This window comes from Rhinolophus hipposideros, assembly GCF_964194185.1.
Source record: "Rhinolophus hipposideros genome assembly, chromosome: 7".
Taxonomy (NCBI): domain Eukaryota; kingdom Metazoa; phylum Chordata; class Mammalia; order Chiroptera; family Rhinolophidae; genus Rhinolophus; species Rhinolophus hipposideros.
The window spans coordinates 9020932-9040314 of record NC_138053.1 but is presented as its reverse complement, the minus strand read 5'-3'; the positions used below and the strand labels follow the sequence as shown (position 1 = coordinate 9040314).

At 46.2% G+C, this 19383-nt stretch overlaps 1 protein-coding gene across 2 annotated transcripts in view; it reads left to right on the top strand.

The window, feature by feature from the left end:
• The window catches only part of COL26A1 (collagen type XXVI alpha 1 chain), a 193802-nt gene that overhangs the window by 40923 nt on the left and 133496 nt on the right, over positions 1-19383 (top strand). For both annotated transcript variants that reach the window (XM_081053623.1, XM_081053624.1), the window contains exon 2: positions 10011-10133. In XM_081053623.1, the coding sequence (XP_080909749.1) occupies positions 10011-10133 (123 nt within the window). The remainder of the gene's footprint in view (positions 1-10010; positions 10134-19383) is intronic.

The window sequence follows — 19383 nt, the reverse complement described above, 5'->3', positions numbered from 1 at the left end:
AGCACAGTTTTCTTTTGTTTCAGAAGAGAAGAGACTGAGCTAGTTCAGGATCGTGATTATATTTCCATTATGAAGTAATGGAAAATAATTTATAGTTTAGTAGTAACCCCTACTATCTGCCTAGAGCTTTACAGTCCACCAATTACGTTCTTATAGTTATTGCTCTTGATACTTCTGGCATCCCTTGGAAGGTGGTCTCCCATTTTGCAGATGAGGAAACTGAGGCTCTGAAGTTGAAACTTGTCTAAAGCCATGTAGCTGATCAGTGGTACAAGTAGGACACAAAGTAGGCCTCCTGATCTCACATTCTTATGCCTTGATTGTTCTGTTTGATAGCAGATTGTTTTGATTAGGATGCTTTCAGATGTGAGTCGTAAAAACCCTACTGACATGCGCTGAAACAACAAAGCCATTTAGTATTTCACATATTAAGAAACGAATGGCTTCAGGCCTGGCTAATTTGACCCCATCAAATGCTCAAGGACCCTGTTTGAGCTGTTTGCTCTGCTTTCCCCAGGCTGTCTTCCCTCATGGCTCTAAGATGGCTGCCATAGCTCCAGGCATCATGTCTTCACATAACTGTGTGCAGAAAGAAAGACGAGTTTCTCCTTGCAACCTCCCCTCCCCCATAGGAGATACTGTTTTTCCAGAAGCCTCTGAGCTTTCTCTTGTCATTGACAAGAACTGAGTGAACATGCACAAACCTCAACTAATGAGATTATGATTTTGCCCACATTTTTTGAACTTATTGATGCCCAGAGTCTGAAGAAAACTAGTGGATCTGTTAGCAAGGAGGGAGGAGGAGGAGATGACTTTTGGGGACCCGTGTCATATATGAAAGGTCAGTTATGTATGCCTGCCTCTCTCACAGTCTGTTCTAAAAGGCACAGAGTGCCTGCCGCAGGGGGCCCTAGGTCCCCTGTTTTGTACCATGTGACTTCCCTCACAGCTGATTGGACCAGGGGTGAGCATGTGACCCAAAGCAAGTAGGCCTGCTGGGGCCTGGCGTGGATGGAGGAGCTGGGCCAATCAGAGTCTCTCTGTGTCTCAGGAAATAGAACTTGGGAGGGAATGAGGTCACTCAAAGTGTGGTCTGCAAAGACATAAAAAAAGCTCGCACAAGCATGTTAACCAACTTTGTCACTAAGTGCACATTTTTCCTTTTTGGGAAAGTTATTAGCCTGTCTGGCTTCTTCTGCAACACAGGCATGGTGATAGGTCTTAATTGTAGGTTTTTATAAGGATTGCAGGAGGGAGATGTATCAGAGGCTTGCCACAGTGCTCAGTAAACGTTATTCTTATTTCTGTTTTAGTTTCTGACTTCCACCAGGCAGATAGGGTCACTTTCCTGCCTCCGCAGCACCAGGAAGCCTGTTATACGTGCATATCACTGGGCCCGTCCCCACAGAATCTGAGTCCGTGGTGGTTGTGAGAGATGGTCCGTTTGAGAAGGACCATCGAGGACACAACTGCTGGGTCCTTTCCTGATCTTTGATACACTGAAAGCTCTGGCTTCTGCAGAGGTTAAGCTCAGGCCAAATGCATCATGGTCCATGGTAGATGCTGAAGACTGTTGGTGGGTCCAGAACAAACGTGTAGCACCTTACTAGGTAAAAATGCTGGTCGGTTCCAGTGCTAATAGTGCGCTCTGTTTAGCCAGAGTGCTTCTCAGCACGTGGTCTCCCTAAATGTATGCAGGAACGCTGATCCCATGGAAGGCATTTGGCATCATCCTCTCGCAGCTTGTCGACTCTGGCACGCCTATTAATGGGAGTAGCTGTGGATCAGTACTGAAATGCTCAAAACCACATGGCCTGTTCGGCCAAATCATATACTCCCTGAGCTGCCCCCATGCGAATGGGAAATTCAATCCATAAGTGGCTGATGTTCCATGCGGGGTTCTTTCCAGCCTTCTCTCAGGTGGGGGAAGCCTCAGGAATTCTCCTCTGTGGAAGGTGCTAGAGAATGAGTGCAGACGATAATGAAGTGTGGGAGGAAGCTGGGAGGCGGCTTGCGGCACAATTGTGTGCTCTCGGTCTGGAATCCACACACCTCTTTCGTCCATTGGGCCTCAGCGCTGGACCCTGGTGTCCATGTTATCACTCTCCTTTTTTTTACTGAAAGATTGGGTCAGTTGCTGTGAGGCTTTCATTGAACATCCTTTCCCTCTGAACGTCCGTGACCTTGAATTTACTTAAATTTCCCCCAGTATTGCCTCGAAACAGATTATTCCAGTAAAAATGATCGTGAGGAAATCTACCTGCTTATGCAAACACACCTACTGGGTTTTGCACCCTAAAAACTGAGTGAGACTTAGTGTAACATACACTCACTTATCCTTACGTAAACAAAACCGGAGCTCTGGATAGTGGGTTAGATGGATGAGCGCTGGAGAGAAACCTCAGCCATAGAGAGAGACACTTACTTTGTTGGGAGATTGTGTGGTAGTCCAGATGTTGGCCTGTTTTGGGCCCACTTTGCCCGAATAGGGGACAGATGATGATGAAGATCACATAGGGGGCTGCGGCCATGAGTGCCTTTATCGACTGTGTCCATTTATCCCAACTAGGCTCAGCCTCCAGCCTCTGCTCACCTTTCCCTACCCCTCACCCTCACCACCAGAGGGTCCTTCTGGAATTCCAGAAGGGTTCCCCTCTAGTTAAAAAACCTCCCATGTATTCACCTCCTCTTCTCCAATAAGGTGCATCTCCCAGCTCCTCTCAGGTGGACCGTGTATCTCCACCTCTCACCCATTGATTGGCTGTCCTGCCTCTGTCACCCCTCCCAGGACAGGGCACCCACTACAAGCATTATGGGTAGCTCACTCTTCCCCTTGACCGGCTCTCCCAGGAGCAGGCCCCCTCCTTAGCTTTTAGGTTCTGACCTGACTCTGGGCCCTCTGGGGCCACATGAGCAAGTTTCATCTGGTTCCCCAGCAATATCCGTGCTGGAGAGCTGTACTCCCAGAGCTGCCCTCTCCTACCACAGCCCTCAGCTTCTGCTCAGTATAGCTGAAGGACCCATTGCCATGTGTCCTCACCTGCTGGAGATGGTGGCTATGTGTCCCAGGGCACGGGACCTTCCCCTCCACCTCCACAAATCTTGGGCTTCTGACTGTCCTCCTCCCGTGAACACTCACTGCTCTGCAGGTCAGCCTCCCCTTCTTCCCATGGAGTCCTGTCATTTGTTCGTAGGACAGTGGCCACAGTCCTCTCTTCCCCGTGCATTTGATGCCAATTTGTCTTTCTTCCTGCTGGGGCTCACAGGTTGACTCTCCAGGAAGCAGACTCTGCAATGGGCTCCAACATGGAGGATGGGCATCTGGAATGGCTCTTAGGAGTGATGCCTGTGGAAAGGAGGGGCCAGAAGCAAGTGGGTACAGAAGGAGTAGTTGAGCTGTGATGCAGGCCCAGTAACAGCTACTGATGACCTCCTGGGGAGCTCTGCAGCTAGGATGGCCCTTCAGAGTTGTCCTGATAACCAGGCACTGATGGGAACTGCCCTGGGAAGAGCCGAGCCTTGGGTGAGGCAGCTCCGGACAGCTGAGGCAGTACCGGGAGGGATGGCTGCTGATAGATGGCTGCTGACACTGCTTCTGGCAGTTGGGGCTGAAGGCCCTTCCTAGAAGGGGATCGGGGTGGCACGGCCTAGTATCCACCACACGTGGCTGGGCGGCGGGGAAGGGGGAGCAAGGGTGTTCTCAACGTTATTCTACTAAGATGGCCTGAGATTGCCTTTGTGCTTTGGAGGCCGAAGCACACACCTTGGACTCACACAGAACTAATTGTTGGTGAAAACCTCTATGCTCCATCTGGGGCTTGTTCACTGGGTGTCTGCGGCTGCAGTGCTAGACTCCACATTCACCCAGTCATGTTTCATCCTCTTAGATTTAGCTGGGAGATCTAGCTTGGATCCCGACTCTCTCCTAAGTCACAGACTCCGCCCTCTGTCTGCTAGGTCCTGCTCTTCTGCAGTTTCCGTCAGCAAGGCATGTGTGTGACATGGTCCCTGGGGTGTGAGATGGTCCCCTGGGTGTGAGATGGTCCCCGAGTGTGAGATGGTCCCTGGGTGTAAGATTGTTGGTGTGAGATGGTCCCCCGAGTATGACATGGTCCCTGAGTGTGAGATGGTCCCCCGAGTGTGACATGGTCCCCCAAGTGTGACACGGTCCCCCGAGGGACTCGCTGATGAGGGCCTGCCAGGGGATATTGTGTTTGCTCTCTGACTCTCGCTGTCTTCACTGGCAAGGTGGATGCAGCATAGGGTTTGGAATTAGAAGTCTGAGCTTCGAGACCTAAACAGACCACTTAATGTATGACCTTGAGGCTCCTCTAGAGTCTCAGTTTCCTTCTCTATAAAATTCCTACCTGAGAACTGTTGAGAAGATTAACTGAGGTCACATACGTGTGTTAGTTTACTAGGGAATGCCAAGACAAAGCTCCACAGAGAGGGTGGCTTAAACAACAGAAATTAATTTTCTCGCAGTTCTGGAGGCTGGAAGTCCAAGGTCAAGGTATCAGCAGTGTGATTTTTCCTGAGGCCTCTCTGCTTGGCTTGCAGACGGCCTCTTTTCCCTATGTCTTGACATCTTCTTCCCTCTGTACATATTTGCATCCAAATTTCCTCTTTTTATGACACCAGTCATAATGGATTAGACCCCCTGTCCCATGACCTCATTTTAACTAATTATCTCTTTAAAGACTCAATCTCCAAATACAGTCACAATCTGAAGTACTTGGAGTTAGGGCGTCAACATATGACTTTGAGGGTAACACTCCAGCCCATAACAGTATGCAAAGCTGTTTTGCCAACCATAAAACAGGTCTTGGGGTGCTGAGTCTGACGGCCTACAGGAAAGGGTCTCTGTATGGTCAGGAGCTGGGCCAGCTGTTTGTGCCAGAGTTGCTCACTCTCTCTGGTAGGGGCTGGGAGCTGGTTCTTCTGCCTGCATCTGTCCAGGGACCAACCAAAGCTCCATGGGCTCTGCTTCATGGGTGTGGCCTCAGATCCAGTTTGGCCAATGCCTTCAGGCTGAAAACCTTGGTTCTCACAGAGCTTTTTGAACTCAGCTGGAAGGCAAATCCCCTGGAATGGCCTTTCTGGGGGTCAGGCGGGATGTGGCCAGGTAATTAGAATGAGGGCCAGGTGCCAAGGGGCCTGAAACTGAATTCCCCTAACCTTGAGGTGGGGAACTGCAGCCATGGGAGCAGAATCTGCTGGGGTCCCAGGCCTGGCACAGCGGAACCTGGTGAGTGGATGTGGAGGGGAGAAGCTCCTTCTGGGACATAGGGCTCAGGGTCAGATGAGCACATCTCAGGGGATCTGCTCTGAGCCTGCTGTCCTCAGGAGCCATCTGTAGTCTTCTGGTATGAAAGGCTAGGACAGGGCCCTATGGAGCATGAGGTGGGAGTGCCTTCCTGGCTAGGGGGTCTTCCTGGAGGGGTTGGAGCCTGAATGGAGACTGATAGGGTGAGTAAGAGTTGGCCGAATGAAAGAAGGTGGGATGGCATGCCAGGAAAGACAGTGTGACAGTGTAAATCACAAGATGGAGCACGTGGTGGGAGCCATGGGGGGTGGGGTGGGGAGCTAAGAAAAGTTTCAAGAGGGAAGGTGACAGACAGCTTTGTGTTTGAGGGAGTGCCCTCTGGTGGCAGATAGCGGAGACTGCAGGGAGACCGGAGGGGCTGAGGCTGTGGTGAAAGATCAGCGTACCTGAGTGAGGAAGATGGGAGGAGGGCAGGGATGGGTGCAGGAGGTCGACTTGCATGGCTTGGGGGCTAACTGGCCATGGGGAGTGAAGAAGGAAGAAGGTGCAGTCTGGGGGCATTTGCCCCTGGGGGACCTGGGTAAAGGGACCTAGAGATTAGTGGTGCTGGTCACCAAGATGGAGCAGGTTGGGTGTGGATGGTGATGAGCTCAGTCCTGGACAGACTGAAATGGTGTGTCTTGAGGTGTCTCATGGGCTATGATGATGTGTGACCACTGTCCATCATGTTGGTGTTTGGGAGGAAGCTCTGAGGTGACTACGTGGGGATGGAGTGGTGCTGGACAGGGAAATGGGGGAGACAGTGGTCCTCGTGGAGAGGGATTGTCGAAGCCCTGGGGCTTGGTTCAGGCTCAGAGCTCAGGGTCCTGGGGATGGAGGGTAAGTGTAATATCGGTCCCTAAGGGAAGTTCAGCCAGGAATATGAGCTCAGGCCCGATGACGGGGAGGGGAAGTAAGGCTTTGGGGAGGAGGGCTGCTGCAGTTGCATTTCCCTGGGCGGCAGGCAGCATCAGACATGTTGGTTAGTTATGTTCAGAGGTGGGCATGGGTCAGGGGTGTCCGGAAGGCCCCTTGATTCCATTGTGACATAATTTCCTGAAGCCACTTAGCACTTGTTTTCCCAAAGGACCCTAAATTAAGGATTTCACAGCTCAGCCAAACAACGGAGCCAAACACTTAGTGAAAGCCTCTGTGGGAGCAGCCCACGAGTGTAGTGGAGCAGGGCCAAGTCCGTCACAACTCCCCTTCAGGGAGTGGGCCTCTTCTCATAAGGAACGGACCCGGAAGGGAGCAGGTTGGTCCCCCAGGATGAGAGTAAATTTCCCATCCTGGACCCTCCAGGAGAGCTCAGCTGGGGAGGAGGTGGGAGAAGACGTTGCTGAAATGATGCCCAAATATAACTCCAGTCCCCTCCCATTCTGATGAAGGCTGCTGAGGGTACCCTCTCTTCCCAGACAGTCGAGGCTCGAGGACCAGCTCTGCCACTTCCAAATTCTCTGCCCCTGGACCATTCCTTCTAGGAGGGTCATAAAAGGGGTGGACATCTCCCGCCAAACTAGTCTCTGGGTGGAGTTATCTGTAGCCCATACAACCCTGTTCACCCACCACTATGCACCCACCATGGACAATGGTGGAAGGTGAGGATGGGTGAGTGTGGGTGGTGGCATGATGTCACCTGCCAAACAAAAGATTTAGACATGAAGCTCAGGACACAGGGGTCCTAGGTGGTAGCAGAAGCTCGGATGAATAGGGTTTTGAATTCCATCTGAAAAGCCCTGGAGCCCTCTTTCCTTGTCTCTGCCTGCCTTCTTAGTTGTTTTTGGCCACATTTTGATTTGGGAAGCCATTTACAGCCCATTAAAAGATCAAATGTCTAGAGATGATGAATTGAGGCATTTGAAAATGATGAATTGAGGCATCTGAAAATGTTTTCCAATTCACAGCTCATTTCCCTATAGAAAGTCCTGACCTAGTGTGATTCAGAGGTAGGACAGTCTGTCTATTCTGGACTGCCAGGGGCAGATCTCTGGGTAGAGCACTGTTTTCAGATTGGACAGTAGTTCATCCTGAAGAGAATCCCACTGACATGGTGCTGACGCTCCCTGGTAGAGATGAAACAACGGTTCGTGAGGCTGTTGATGTCTCCTGCACAAGTTCCAGACCCAGGTTCCCCGAGTAACTGGCACAGGCGGGAGTCCTGGTTGGAGATGGGACCCTGCTGGTCCTCTGGCAGGAAGGCTGGATTCCCTTCCCAGCTCAGGTTTCAGCTAATGGCAACGAGCTTTAACCTCCCAGTACTTCTTTTCCCATCTGCAAAATAGGAAGGGCAATCCTTAGGCTCTTACGAACATTGTGGGGTTTCAGTAACCAGCTAATCAATAATGATATCTTAGGGTATGTAGTGACACACAATTTACACACCATTAAGCTGGATGTGCTCATTTATTCTTCACAATAACCTTGAGAGGTAGAAGTTTTCATTTAACTGAGGCTCAGAGAAGGGACATCTCTTTGCTCAAGTCACACAGTAGGTTGGCGCAGAACCAGGTTTTGAACTAGGTGCCTTTGAGGAGAGGGATGGTCTTTTGACTGCTTTTTCATTTTCTTCTGTGCCTATTGGTAATGTATATTTTCCTAGAAAGTTGTCAAGATTTTGAAGCATTTTGATGTGAGATTATATATATTTATTTTGTTTTACTTTTTCCTTTTGTGGTTGGTCAGTTTTGTGTCCCCTTTCTATCCTTGATAGTATTTATCCTCAGATTCAAAAATATATTCAATTGTGTATTTTTCTACTGCACCTAAAGTTACATAGCTTCTGTATCCTTTCCTTAAACAAGACAAAAATTTCAGCAGTTTTTGTTCCTTCTGTCCCCCATACAACTTCCCCTCTTTGCCATGTTCCATATTGCAATCATCTTGGATTTGAGATCAAGGCTGTTATTAAGTTTTATTATTGTTTCTTTGTTCACTCCTGCTTCTCACATTTAATATATTCCTCTTATGTTCTTTATCTTATGTTGCTGGAATACATCCTTCAGTAATTCTTTCAGAAAAGGCAACTGATGAATTTTCTAATATTTTGGGCGTCTGACAATTTCTTTATCTCACCTTTGCCTTTGAAGGAGGATTGCCTGGAGTTAGTCCCCTAGGAACTTTGAAGTTAATTGTGTCACTATATTCTTGATGTTGCTGATAAGAAATCTAATTTCAATTGATTGTAGATAATGTTTTTCTTTTCTTTCTACAGCATTTAGTAGTTTCTTTTCATCCTGCATATTCTGAGATTTCACCACAATCTGTCTGTTCATTTTGCTTGGCACTTTCAAATTAACGTATGTCTTTCTTTAGCTCTTGGAAATTTTATTATTTCTTTAGCTATATATTCCCTTTGCTCTCTCTGATCTTCCCTTCCAGAGCTACTAATAGATATATATTGGACCTTGGTCTGTCTTCTAGGTCCCTCACTTTTTCTCCCACAATTTCCATTTCTTTTTTTCTTTGTAGTGTGTTCTTGGAAAGTTCACCGCTCAGATTTCCAGCTCCTCAGCTCACTCTTGAGCTGCATCCATTCTGCTGTTCAGACCATCTGTTGAGCTTTTTATTTTCATAGCCATACATTTCATTTCCAAGATATTTAATTTTTTATTCCATAATATTTTTTAAGAGTGAAAAATTCTCTTATTATGATTTAAAAATTATCTCCATCTATTTGCTTTATTGTTTTTCCCTGAGGTGTGATTTAGTCTCTGTCAAGTTGGTGCCTTTTCATGGTGTTGGCATTTTTTTCTCAAGAAAATTTGAAATTCCTTGTACTTGGTGTTTTCCATTAGCTTGTCTCTATATCTCTGTTTACTGGCACTTTACCTCTTGGAGGGTTAGCGGCATAAGTGAAGGGTAGAGAGTGTGCAAGAATTCAGTTGTCTGACCTTGAGAGGGTCCCAGTTTCTCTCAGAAGTCGTCAGCTTTTAGGCACTCGGATCACATCCGCCTCAAAACAGGTGAGTCCCTGCCTGATTCTTGACATCAGCAGGGATGGGGATCTGGCTCCTTCCACTGTGGTCCTATGACAATCACCTCAGACCCACCCAAGGCAGAGTCCTTCGATGGCTTCCCACTGACTTCATGACAAGACCCACATCCAGCCTGGTAGTTACCAGCCTGTTTTTTTTTCCTGGCTCCTCCCCTTCCTCCAGCCTTTGGGCTGCGTCTACTTGCACGCAGTTCCCTGTGAGGTAGATGCATACTGTGGTCTATCTTACCTCCGTACCTCTGCTCCCTCCTCTGCTAATGCCACCCCCTCTCATTGCCCCCACACTTTTGGTCAACTGACTCTTATCCTTCAGGTGGTTGGCTTTCTTCTTAGGAGCTGGGTGGGTGGATGCCCTGCTCTGTTTTCAGAGCTCCCTCGTTCAGGACGTGGCTGTACCTCTGACCCTGTGTTCCAGTGGGTCGTGATCATCTCTGTGTCTGTCTTCCCCACCAGAGTGGGATTTCCCAGCAGGCAGGGGTACGGTCTTCTTCACTGATTCCACACGGAGTGTTTGATGACTGCAATGATGCCAGGGTTTTGTGGCCAAGGGGGGTGGGTCCTCTCCCTTCCCCTTAGACGTGGATGGAAAGTCTCAGTGGGCCTCTTACCTAAAAGGATGAGCCCCCACCCAGGCTTATAGCGGCGTCTTTTGACCCATAGTTGGCACCTCAAGAACAAGCAGTGCTGATGTGACTGTTGTTCTCCCCACAGGCACTGGTGCCATCACACGGTGACACGGACGGTGTCCTGCCAGGTGCAGAACGGCTCGGAGACAGTGGTCCAGCGTGTGTACCAGAGCTGCCGGTGGCCCGGGCCCTGTGCCAACCTTGTGAGGTAAAGGCTGCTGGGCTGGCCGTTCTGCCCTTCCTTTCTGTTCCCTTGTGTGAATCCAACCCGAGCACAGCTACTGGGAGAGGTGTGGCGAAATGATGCTCAGAAACGTGTTGAACATGCATTTATGAAACTCCTTTTGTGTACAGGGCATGGAGGGCGGGTGTATGTGTGTGCAAAGATGAAAGGGACTTGCTCCCACCCTGACAGAATCTTACAGTCCAATGGTCGATGAGTAGGGTGAGGGGATGGGAAGGGAGGAAAAGGGCCAAGTGAGGCTGAAGGGGGAACCAGCCTGCTGTGGGGCTACAGACATGGGCCTGTGATGCCCTTGGAAGTCCAGCTTGCCTCCAGCCCTGACTCTCTTATCAACTCCGCTCCCCTTGTAGCTCTACCCTCTCACCACGCCTGCGTCCTCGCCAGCTGCACCCTGGACCAAAGCTTTTAGTGGGTCCTCAGCATTCACAGGGAAAAATTTCTTTTCTTTTTTTTTTTAATTAAAAACTTTTAAATTTTTAAATTACAGTTGACATACAATATTATATTTGTTTCAGGTGTACAACATAGTGATTGACATTTGTATAACTTATGAAGTGATCACCCTGTTAAGTCTAGTAACCATACATAATTACTAAAATATTATTGACTATATTCCCTATGCTTTACTTTATAACCCTGTGGCTATTTTTATAACTGGCATTTTGTATCCTTCACCTTTTTCACCTATGCCCCAAACCCTCTCCCATCTGGCAACCATCAATTTGTTCTCTGTATCTATGAGTTTGTATCTGTTTTGTTTGTTTTCTTTTTTACATTCCACATAAAGGTGGATCATATAGCATTTGTTTTTCTCCGACTTATTTCACTTAGCATAATACCCTCTAGGTCCATCCCTGTTGTCACAAATGGCAAGGTTTCATTCTTTTTATGGCTGATTAATATTCCGTTGTATATATGTACCACATCTTTAGCCACTTGTCTGTTGGTGGGCACTTGAGTTCCATATCTTGGCTATTATAAATAGTGCTGCAGTGAACGTAGGGGTGCATATATCTTTTCAAATTAATGTTTTGGATTTCTTTGGGTAAATACCCAGAAGTGGAATTGCTGGATTATAAGGTAGTTCTATTTTTAATTTTTTGGAGGAAACTCCACATCATTTTCCATAGAGGCTGCACCAATTTGCAATCCCATCCACAGTGCATGAGGGTTCCCTTTTCTCCTCTTCCTCGCCAACACTTGTTTGTTGATTTATTGATGACAGCCACTCTGACAGGTGGTTCATTGTGATTTTAATTTGCATTTCCCTTATGATTAGTGATGCTGAGCATCTTTTCATATGTCTATTGGCCATGTGTATGTCCTCTTTGGAGAAATGTCTATTCAGGTCTTCTGCCTATTTTTTAATCGGGTTGTTGTTGTTGTTTTTTCTTTGCGTTAAGTTGTATGAGTTCTTTATGTATTTTGGATATTAACCCCTTATCAGACGTATCATTGGTGAATATCTTCTGCCATTCAGCAGGTTGTCTTTTCGTTTTGGTGAAAATTTCCTTCGCTGTGCAAAAACTCTTTAGTTTGATGTCTCATTTGTTTATTTTTCCTTTTGTTTCTTTCGCCCAAGGAGACATATCCAAAAACAATATTTCTTTTTTTGGGGGGGGGGTATCTAAAATTTATTGTACAGAACAGAGTAGGCACTCAATAAATATTTGTCAAATATGTGAAGTCTAATTAGTTAAAGTAGACTTACTATTTTGTTTTTAGTTTCTCAAAGAAAAAGAGAAATTTTCAATAAAATATGTAATAGGTAATAGCTTTAGATCCACACAGCGGACAAGTAAGCTATTTTAAAAGTATCTCAAGTTCTTCTCCTTCTCTTCTTCTTTTTAATCTTCCTTTCCTCCTTCCTATTTATTATCTTTCCTTCTCTTTCTTTTTTTTTAAGTTTATTGGGGTGACAATTGTTAGTAAAATTACATAGATTTCAGGTGTGCAATTCTGTATTACATCATCTATAAATCCCATTATGTGTTCACCACCCAGAGTCAGTTCTCCTTCCATCACCATATATTTGATCCCCCTTACCCTCATCTCCCACCCCCCCCCCTTACCCTCTGGTAACCACTAAACTATTGTCTGTGTCTATGAGTTTTTGTTTCTCATTTGTTTGTCTTGTTCTTTTGTTGTTTTTGGTTTATATACCACATATCAGTGAAATCATATGATTCTCTGCTTTTTCTGTCCGACTTATTTCACTTAGCATAATAATCTCAAGATCCATCCATGTTGTCACAAATGGTCCTATTTCATCTTTTCTTACCGCCGACTAGTATTCCATTGTGTATATATACCACAACTTCTTTATCCATTCATCTATCGAAGGACATTTTGGTTGTTTCCATGTCTTGGCCACCGTAAATAAAGCTGCAATGAACATTGGAGCACATGTGTTTTTATGGATAAATGAAAAACAATATTTCTAAGAGTGATGTCAAAGAGTTTACTGCTTACGTTTTCTTATAAGAGTTTTATGCCTTCAGGTTTTATATTTGTCTTTACTCCATTTTGACTTTATTCGTATATAGGGTATAAGAAAGTGATCCAGTTTCATTCTTTTGTATATGTCTGTCCAGTTTTCCCAACGTCATTTATTGAAGAGACTTTCTTTACCCAGTTTTGTATTCTTGCCTCCTGTGTTATAGATTAAATGACCATATAGGCATGGATCTCTGGGCTCTCTATTCTGTTCCATCGATCTTTGTGTCTATTTTTATACCAGTATCATGCTGTTTTGATTACTATAGCCTTGTATATAGTTTGATATCAGGTAGCGTGATACCTCCAACTTTGTTCTTTTTTCTCAAGATTGCTTTCGCTCTTTTGGGTCTTTAATAGTTCTATACAAATTTTAAGATTTTTTTGTTCTAGTTCTGTGAAAGATGCCATTGGTATTTTGATAGGGATTGCATTGAATCCGTAGATTGCTTTGGGTAGTATGGACATTTTAACAATGTTAATTCTGCCTATCCATGAGCATGGTATATTCTTCCATAAATTTGTATCGTTTCCCATTTCTTTCTTCCATGTCTTATAAATTTTCCCAGTTAAATTTATTCCTAGGTATATTTTAATGCAATTGTAAATGGGATTGTTTTCTTAATGTCTCTTTCTGATAATTTGTTATTGGTGTATAAAAATACAACCAATTTCTGAATATTAATTTTGTGTCCTTATTTTCATCATTTTTTAACAGAGAAGTTCTTAAGTTGGGATCCCCATTGCATGCAGTGTTTTTGTATAGCTCATTTTGCAAGGGGAATAGCTAAGTAAATGGGTATATGCGTCCATTTCAAATTTTTAGACAAAGGACTGCTTTTAAATGCTGTGTTAAAGTGATGGCCACTGGATCCATAATAATGAAAAAGATGCTGACCCCTCCCTTCCTTTTCAAGAGAGGGCAACGAGACCCTCCCCTCCCCTACGAGCCCAGGAACTGAGTTCTGAGGCTCTCCTGCCTTCTCATCAGCAGGGAGCTTCAGATGATAGATGGCCACCCCCTGGTCCTGGGAACATCTTCTGAGAAAAAGGGTCTTTGGAGTCTGGTCTACAAGTGGCCCTAACATGGTGGACTTTGGCTCTTGGCTCCATGTGAGGAGTGGCTGCTCTGCTCTTTAAACAGGGAAGCTGGCTGGCCCTGGAATGCATGGCACTGAGAAGCGAGGCTATGCTTCTGTGTCACAATTCTGACTCCTGTCAGTCTTGCTCTTTTCAACACAGAATTTGACTTCGGCAAACTAATATTGTATTCAGAGTAGAGACATAAACACGAAGAGTTGTGCATTTCTATAGATTTCAGCCAAATTGGACATTAGTTACAATCCCATGTGTTCAGTACACCCCATAGTGAGTTATCAAGGTGGAAGCAAAAATGTGCATGTGTGGGCACGCACACACATGCGTGTGTACACACATATGGGCACGTGCATGCCATTGTATTGTATTTGGGTTCAGAAAATAAACTTTAGGATTTCCTTTACTGAAAACCCTTAGAAGGAAGGAAACAGGGGGCTGACTTTCTTAAAGTCAGAATTACAAGTTGAGGTTTTTATACTTTCTAAATATAAGTAAAGGTTTCTAAATGTACCTTTAAGAAAAGCTGAACAAGCTCACTACTGAACCGCTGACAACGACTTAAAAAATTTCCAACGATCATTAATTTTCACAACTACCCTTTGCTTTATGACTTAAGCAATGATCTGAACACTGTTTCAGAAACCTTAGGGTCCGGTCTTCATTGTGGGGGTTTCTAGGCCTTTCATGGGCTTTCCTGACTCTCCTGGGAGTCAGGAACTGAGAGCAGAATGTTCCATCAGAGCGGACATGCATTTGTCATGAGTCTTCTCTTTGCGCTCAAAACTTAGCAGGGACTTTGTTAAGTAGAAGTTAATTTCCATTCTTTTAGAGGAATTCCATACTTCTGGTCTTAATTATCATTGTTACTTTTATTACTATTATTTTTTAAGGGAGGAAGGGTTAATACACTTTTCTTTCTCACCGGTAACTCATATGTAAGTTAGAATTGGGGTATACCCGCTCTGTGGTCTTGGGACCGCTGGCTGGGCAGGTAGAGGAAAGATGGCGGATTGCATCACTGCCAGTGATGCAAAGTGACTTACTGGTCCACGGTCACAAGCGCAGTCAGAACAGATTGCATTGGGTTTGACTCTGGCCCATCAAACAGGCCCCAACTGGATGCTCCTGAGGTTTCAAGGCCCAGCTCCCTTCCTCCTGCAAATAAATATTTGTTGACCTTCTCCTCATTGAGGCCCCATGGAGAGCATGGGGTGAAAATACAGACCAGTCCCTGAATCAGGGAGTTGACAGTCCAGTGTGGGGAAGAGTTGGGCATTAGTCGAAATGCCACTGAAACAGATGCATCGGTGTGTCTGTCATTGCTGCTGTGCAGGTACAAGGTGCCCTGAGAGCAGAGATGGGGTGGGGCTCCCGACCTGTGGGGAAGGCCTTCCTGAGCAGGGGCCATTCTGTGGAGGGGGCATTTACTGAGATAAGAGAAAGCTCAGTATTGTGCACCCCTGTCCCAGTATGGTTATTCTGCTTCTTAGTGTAACATTTTTTTAAAGTATAAGTTTTCTGGAGTCTGCCTGCTGCAAGAGTGTATATGCTGGGCTGACATCCCTGAGCAGAGCCCCAGGGTAGGAGGAGCTTGGGAGGAGCAGGTTCCCAGGATCATGACATTTGTGTCTGTTTTCCCATGTGTGTTACCGTACTTTGGGCTGAAAGCAATGGATGATATTACCAAAAGAGTCTTCGATAATGGGAGCCTATTAATCTTGAAATAAATATGGGAGAGGTGCTTTGTAAGAAGCACTCTGAGAATGCCAGCTGAGGCCACACCTTGGTGAGCTATGAGGCAGATCCCAGGCAGTTGCCCCCAGGCAGCTCCCAGTGGGCATTTAGGCCCGGGCAGCTCTGAGCTTCATTTCTCACTCTGATGTTAGGATGGCAAAGCCCAGTGGAGCCCAGTGGCTGCCTTGTGCCATATCATGTTGCTTATAATCCTGGCTGCTCAGCTGACTTGCCACCTCAGCAGTTACATACGTGTTTTTTTGTCTCCCCCTCCTACCATTTTCTGAAACTGTGTGGGACCTGGTTCTTGTTCCCTTTGAAACATTTTGGATGTTTTCATTTGTGTTCACACTGACCTTTTGCAGGGAAAACAAGATGGAGTATGATTATGGCATGGATTGATTGTAATCTGCTTCTCCCGGTTCTCCACTTCCTTGGTCCACTTCTTCCTCTAGTTTAACCATTGCTGCAATCTCCAGGTCATGGATATATCCTAGGTTTCCTTTCTTTCCTTCCTTCTTTCCTTCCTTCCTTCCTTCCTTCCTTCCTTCCTTCCTTCCTTCCTTCCTTCCTTCCTTCCTTTCATTTATTTAAAATTGAGATATAATTGACGTATGACATTGTATAAGTTTGAGGTATATAACCTGTTGGTTTGGTACATTTATACAGAGGATGCCAAAAAAAAAAGTATACACATTTTAAGAAAGGAAAACTGTATTAAAATTGTAATACTCAATATGTACTGATAAAAAAAGATGAACACAAGTCACATTTGACTTCTACAATTACAAGAGGTGCTCAAAATGGTTTCCATCAACGTCTAGACACTTCTGATTACTGAGAACTACTGCTTGAGCAACCTTGTATACATGTTTTTGGCACCCCAGGTATATTGCAATATGATGGTTACAGTAGCGTTAGCTAACACCTTTGTCACATAATATCTCGATTTCTTGTCATGACAATACAAGAAAGAGAAAGAGGAAAGATAATTCATTCTTATGAGAGCTGGTGCAAATTTGTCAGGATCCCTGTGATAGGTTTTGGTTGGCGCTGCTATAGTTTACCTTATGCACAAGAATCCATCAAATGTGTCATCTGAGATGAAGATATGGTTATATTTGAATGGATATTAGTCAATATCTCACTGGGAAAGGAAGAGGCTGTTCTCATCATCACATGAAAACAGGCTGCCCCTTGCTCCTTTTATGCCTCTCCTGTTTCCTTCTTCATTTCTGACTCTTGAGGAAGGAGTTTTTCTCGTGGCCCTGGGCACAATTCACCTGCCCTCTCTTTCTGTGGTATTTCGTTCACGTTTTTTTCTATATGTGTCACGTCTCTTTGCTGTCCTACTACATTTCCAGCCTGTTATGTATGGGTGTTTGGGGTGAGGGGTGTATAGTAAGGGGGACTTTGGAGTTGTAAACAAACAAACTAACTAACTCACTAACAAACTAATAAAACAGCCACTTCCAAATGGTGCCGGACCTGCCATTTCAGAGGAACTGCCTTGCATGTTTTATGTCTCAAATCTTTGGAACGTTAGGACAAAATACCTTTAGACTTGGCCTAAGCAAAAAGAAACTTTGCAAAGATAACAAGAAAGCAATTATTATGACTACTGGCCTCATGACCACTGGACTAAAAATTAAAAATGTTATTTAGAATTAACATCACTATGTGTGTTATCTGTACCAGTAGATTGTCCTTTTCTAATTGATGTAATGGTTCCCCTTCCCTTTCTCATAAATACCTATTGCCCTTGTCTCCTAATCAGAACACTATTAGGGCTTCTGCCTGGACCAGTGCATCCTGGGTAGCCACTCTGACTGATCTCAATAAATGCTTGTTGCCTCTCTCTTTGAAAGGCCTTTTATTTTCAGATTAGTGGAGTCAAAAAGACCAGCTGTGACTCTGAGCCCATTACTTACCCTCTCTGAGCCTTAACTCTAAAACAGACAACACCTGTTTCTTAGTTCAGTTGTTCGGATTCCAGAAGACAAATTGCTGGTTAGTGCTGTTCCTGGTATGATTTGGGACATGGTAATGACTGTCACTTATTAACTGTTATTTCTCCCTGGTGAGTGAATTACCTCTTCACCTTTGAGGTCCAGCTGCAGCCTCCGCTTTGCGAAGCTGTTGCCTGCACCCTCCCAGGCAGAATTGATAAGTCCTTCAGTTATGTTCCCCCAGAATCTTCTGTGTCCCCTCACAGAGCACAACTGGGCTTGTTCTGGTTAATTGTCAGCCTGTCTATCTTTTCTGCTGGAGTCTGTCCCTTGAGGTCAGGGATGTCTGTTGTTCATCCTAAGATCCCACTAATGCTTTTCAAGTGTCTGGAGAAGATTATCACCAGCTTCATTAAGTTTAGCCCCCCTCCCCCCTCCTTTCTGCCTCCAGTCTCCACTCCCCCACTGCCTGGGCTGCTCACACCCCATAGCGAGGGCTTCCCTCAGCTGGGTCCCTTAGCCAGAGGTGAGCCACCCCCCAAGGGAATTCCTATTTAACTGAGGGCTCCTGGATCAGGCCTCTCCCAGTCATGTGCAGAATTGTGGGCATTCCAACCAGAAAAGAGTAAGAATGACAAGGAAGCTTGGAGAATAAATGACTGTTGAAGCCAAGTCAGGGTGGGCATGATAGTGAACTTGACCCCCAAACAGGGGCAGTTGTTGGGTGTGATCCTGTGAAGACAGCCCCTGGAAGGAGGTGTCCACTGGCTTGTCCTTTTTTAACCTGACTGTGCCCAAGGGCAGAGAGCCTGCTGGTGGGGAAGGGCTGGTCAGTGGGTGAGGACAGGAAGTGAGAGCCAAGGCGCTCTGGGTGACACGTGATTGGATACTGTATGGGGAAGGGCTGCTCTCTGACCCATGTGTCCGTGTGTCCGAGCCCTGGACTTGCCTGGGTCTGTGGCTGAGTCAGGAGTACTGCCCTCTTCTGTCTGTTTGCTGACCTCCTCCTGCCTTCTCCCCTGTTTGGGTGTCTGAATCTGGGCCCAGACCCCAGCCCATTCCTCTCCCCAAGTCCACTCACTCACCATAAGCTGCACCAGGGAAGTGGCTTGGTGTGGAGTCAAGCTTAATAAATGGTTGCTGATGGACCAGCGCCATCACCTGGACACGGGGATTGCCTCCTTGGAGTGCTGGGGATATCGGGACCTTCTCTTAGGACACAGGGCTGTGCCACGTTCCCACCACTCAGAATCAGCGATGGCTGCGTCACATCTCTTTCTCCTAGAAATGAGCTTAGCTTTGCCTAAAAATAGGTGACGTGATTTTGAGGTGCTACGAAAACCCCCACCCCAAATAGCCCCTCCCAGGGTGCACAGAATGTCTTATTTGTTTGTTCACTCACTCACTCCCTCATTCACTTGTTTATTTGTTCATGCATTCATGTTTCCTTAGAGGCTGGTTGCATGACAGGCCTGGCTAAATGACGGTGTACTGCTATCTGTCTGTTTTTGAAGAGATCACGGGCAAATAAAGGATAGATGGTGGCTGGGGTCTGGGTTAAGCCAGTCTGCTGAGCGAGGGCCACCTCATCCTAATGGGGGCTCAGAGAAGGGTCCTGTGAGGAGGCGACATCTGAGCAGAGGCAGGGCTTCCCAGCAAATGGAGGGAACAGCTGGAACACCAGCACATGGTAACCATGGTGGGAGGGACTCAGGAGCTCCAGACCCCTGCGTGAGGCTGGGCAATGACAGATGGTAGGGGTCGGTGGATCAGGAGGGGCCACAGTGCCTGTCACACAGGCCCACCGCACTCACCGGAGTTGGGGCTTAGCTGGTCATTCCTCTGATTTCTGTATCATCTAGTCCAAGAGTTTCCAGTTAAATAGACTTATCTTTCCACCCTTCCTGCTGCCTGACGGACACCCTACTCCCCATGAA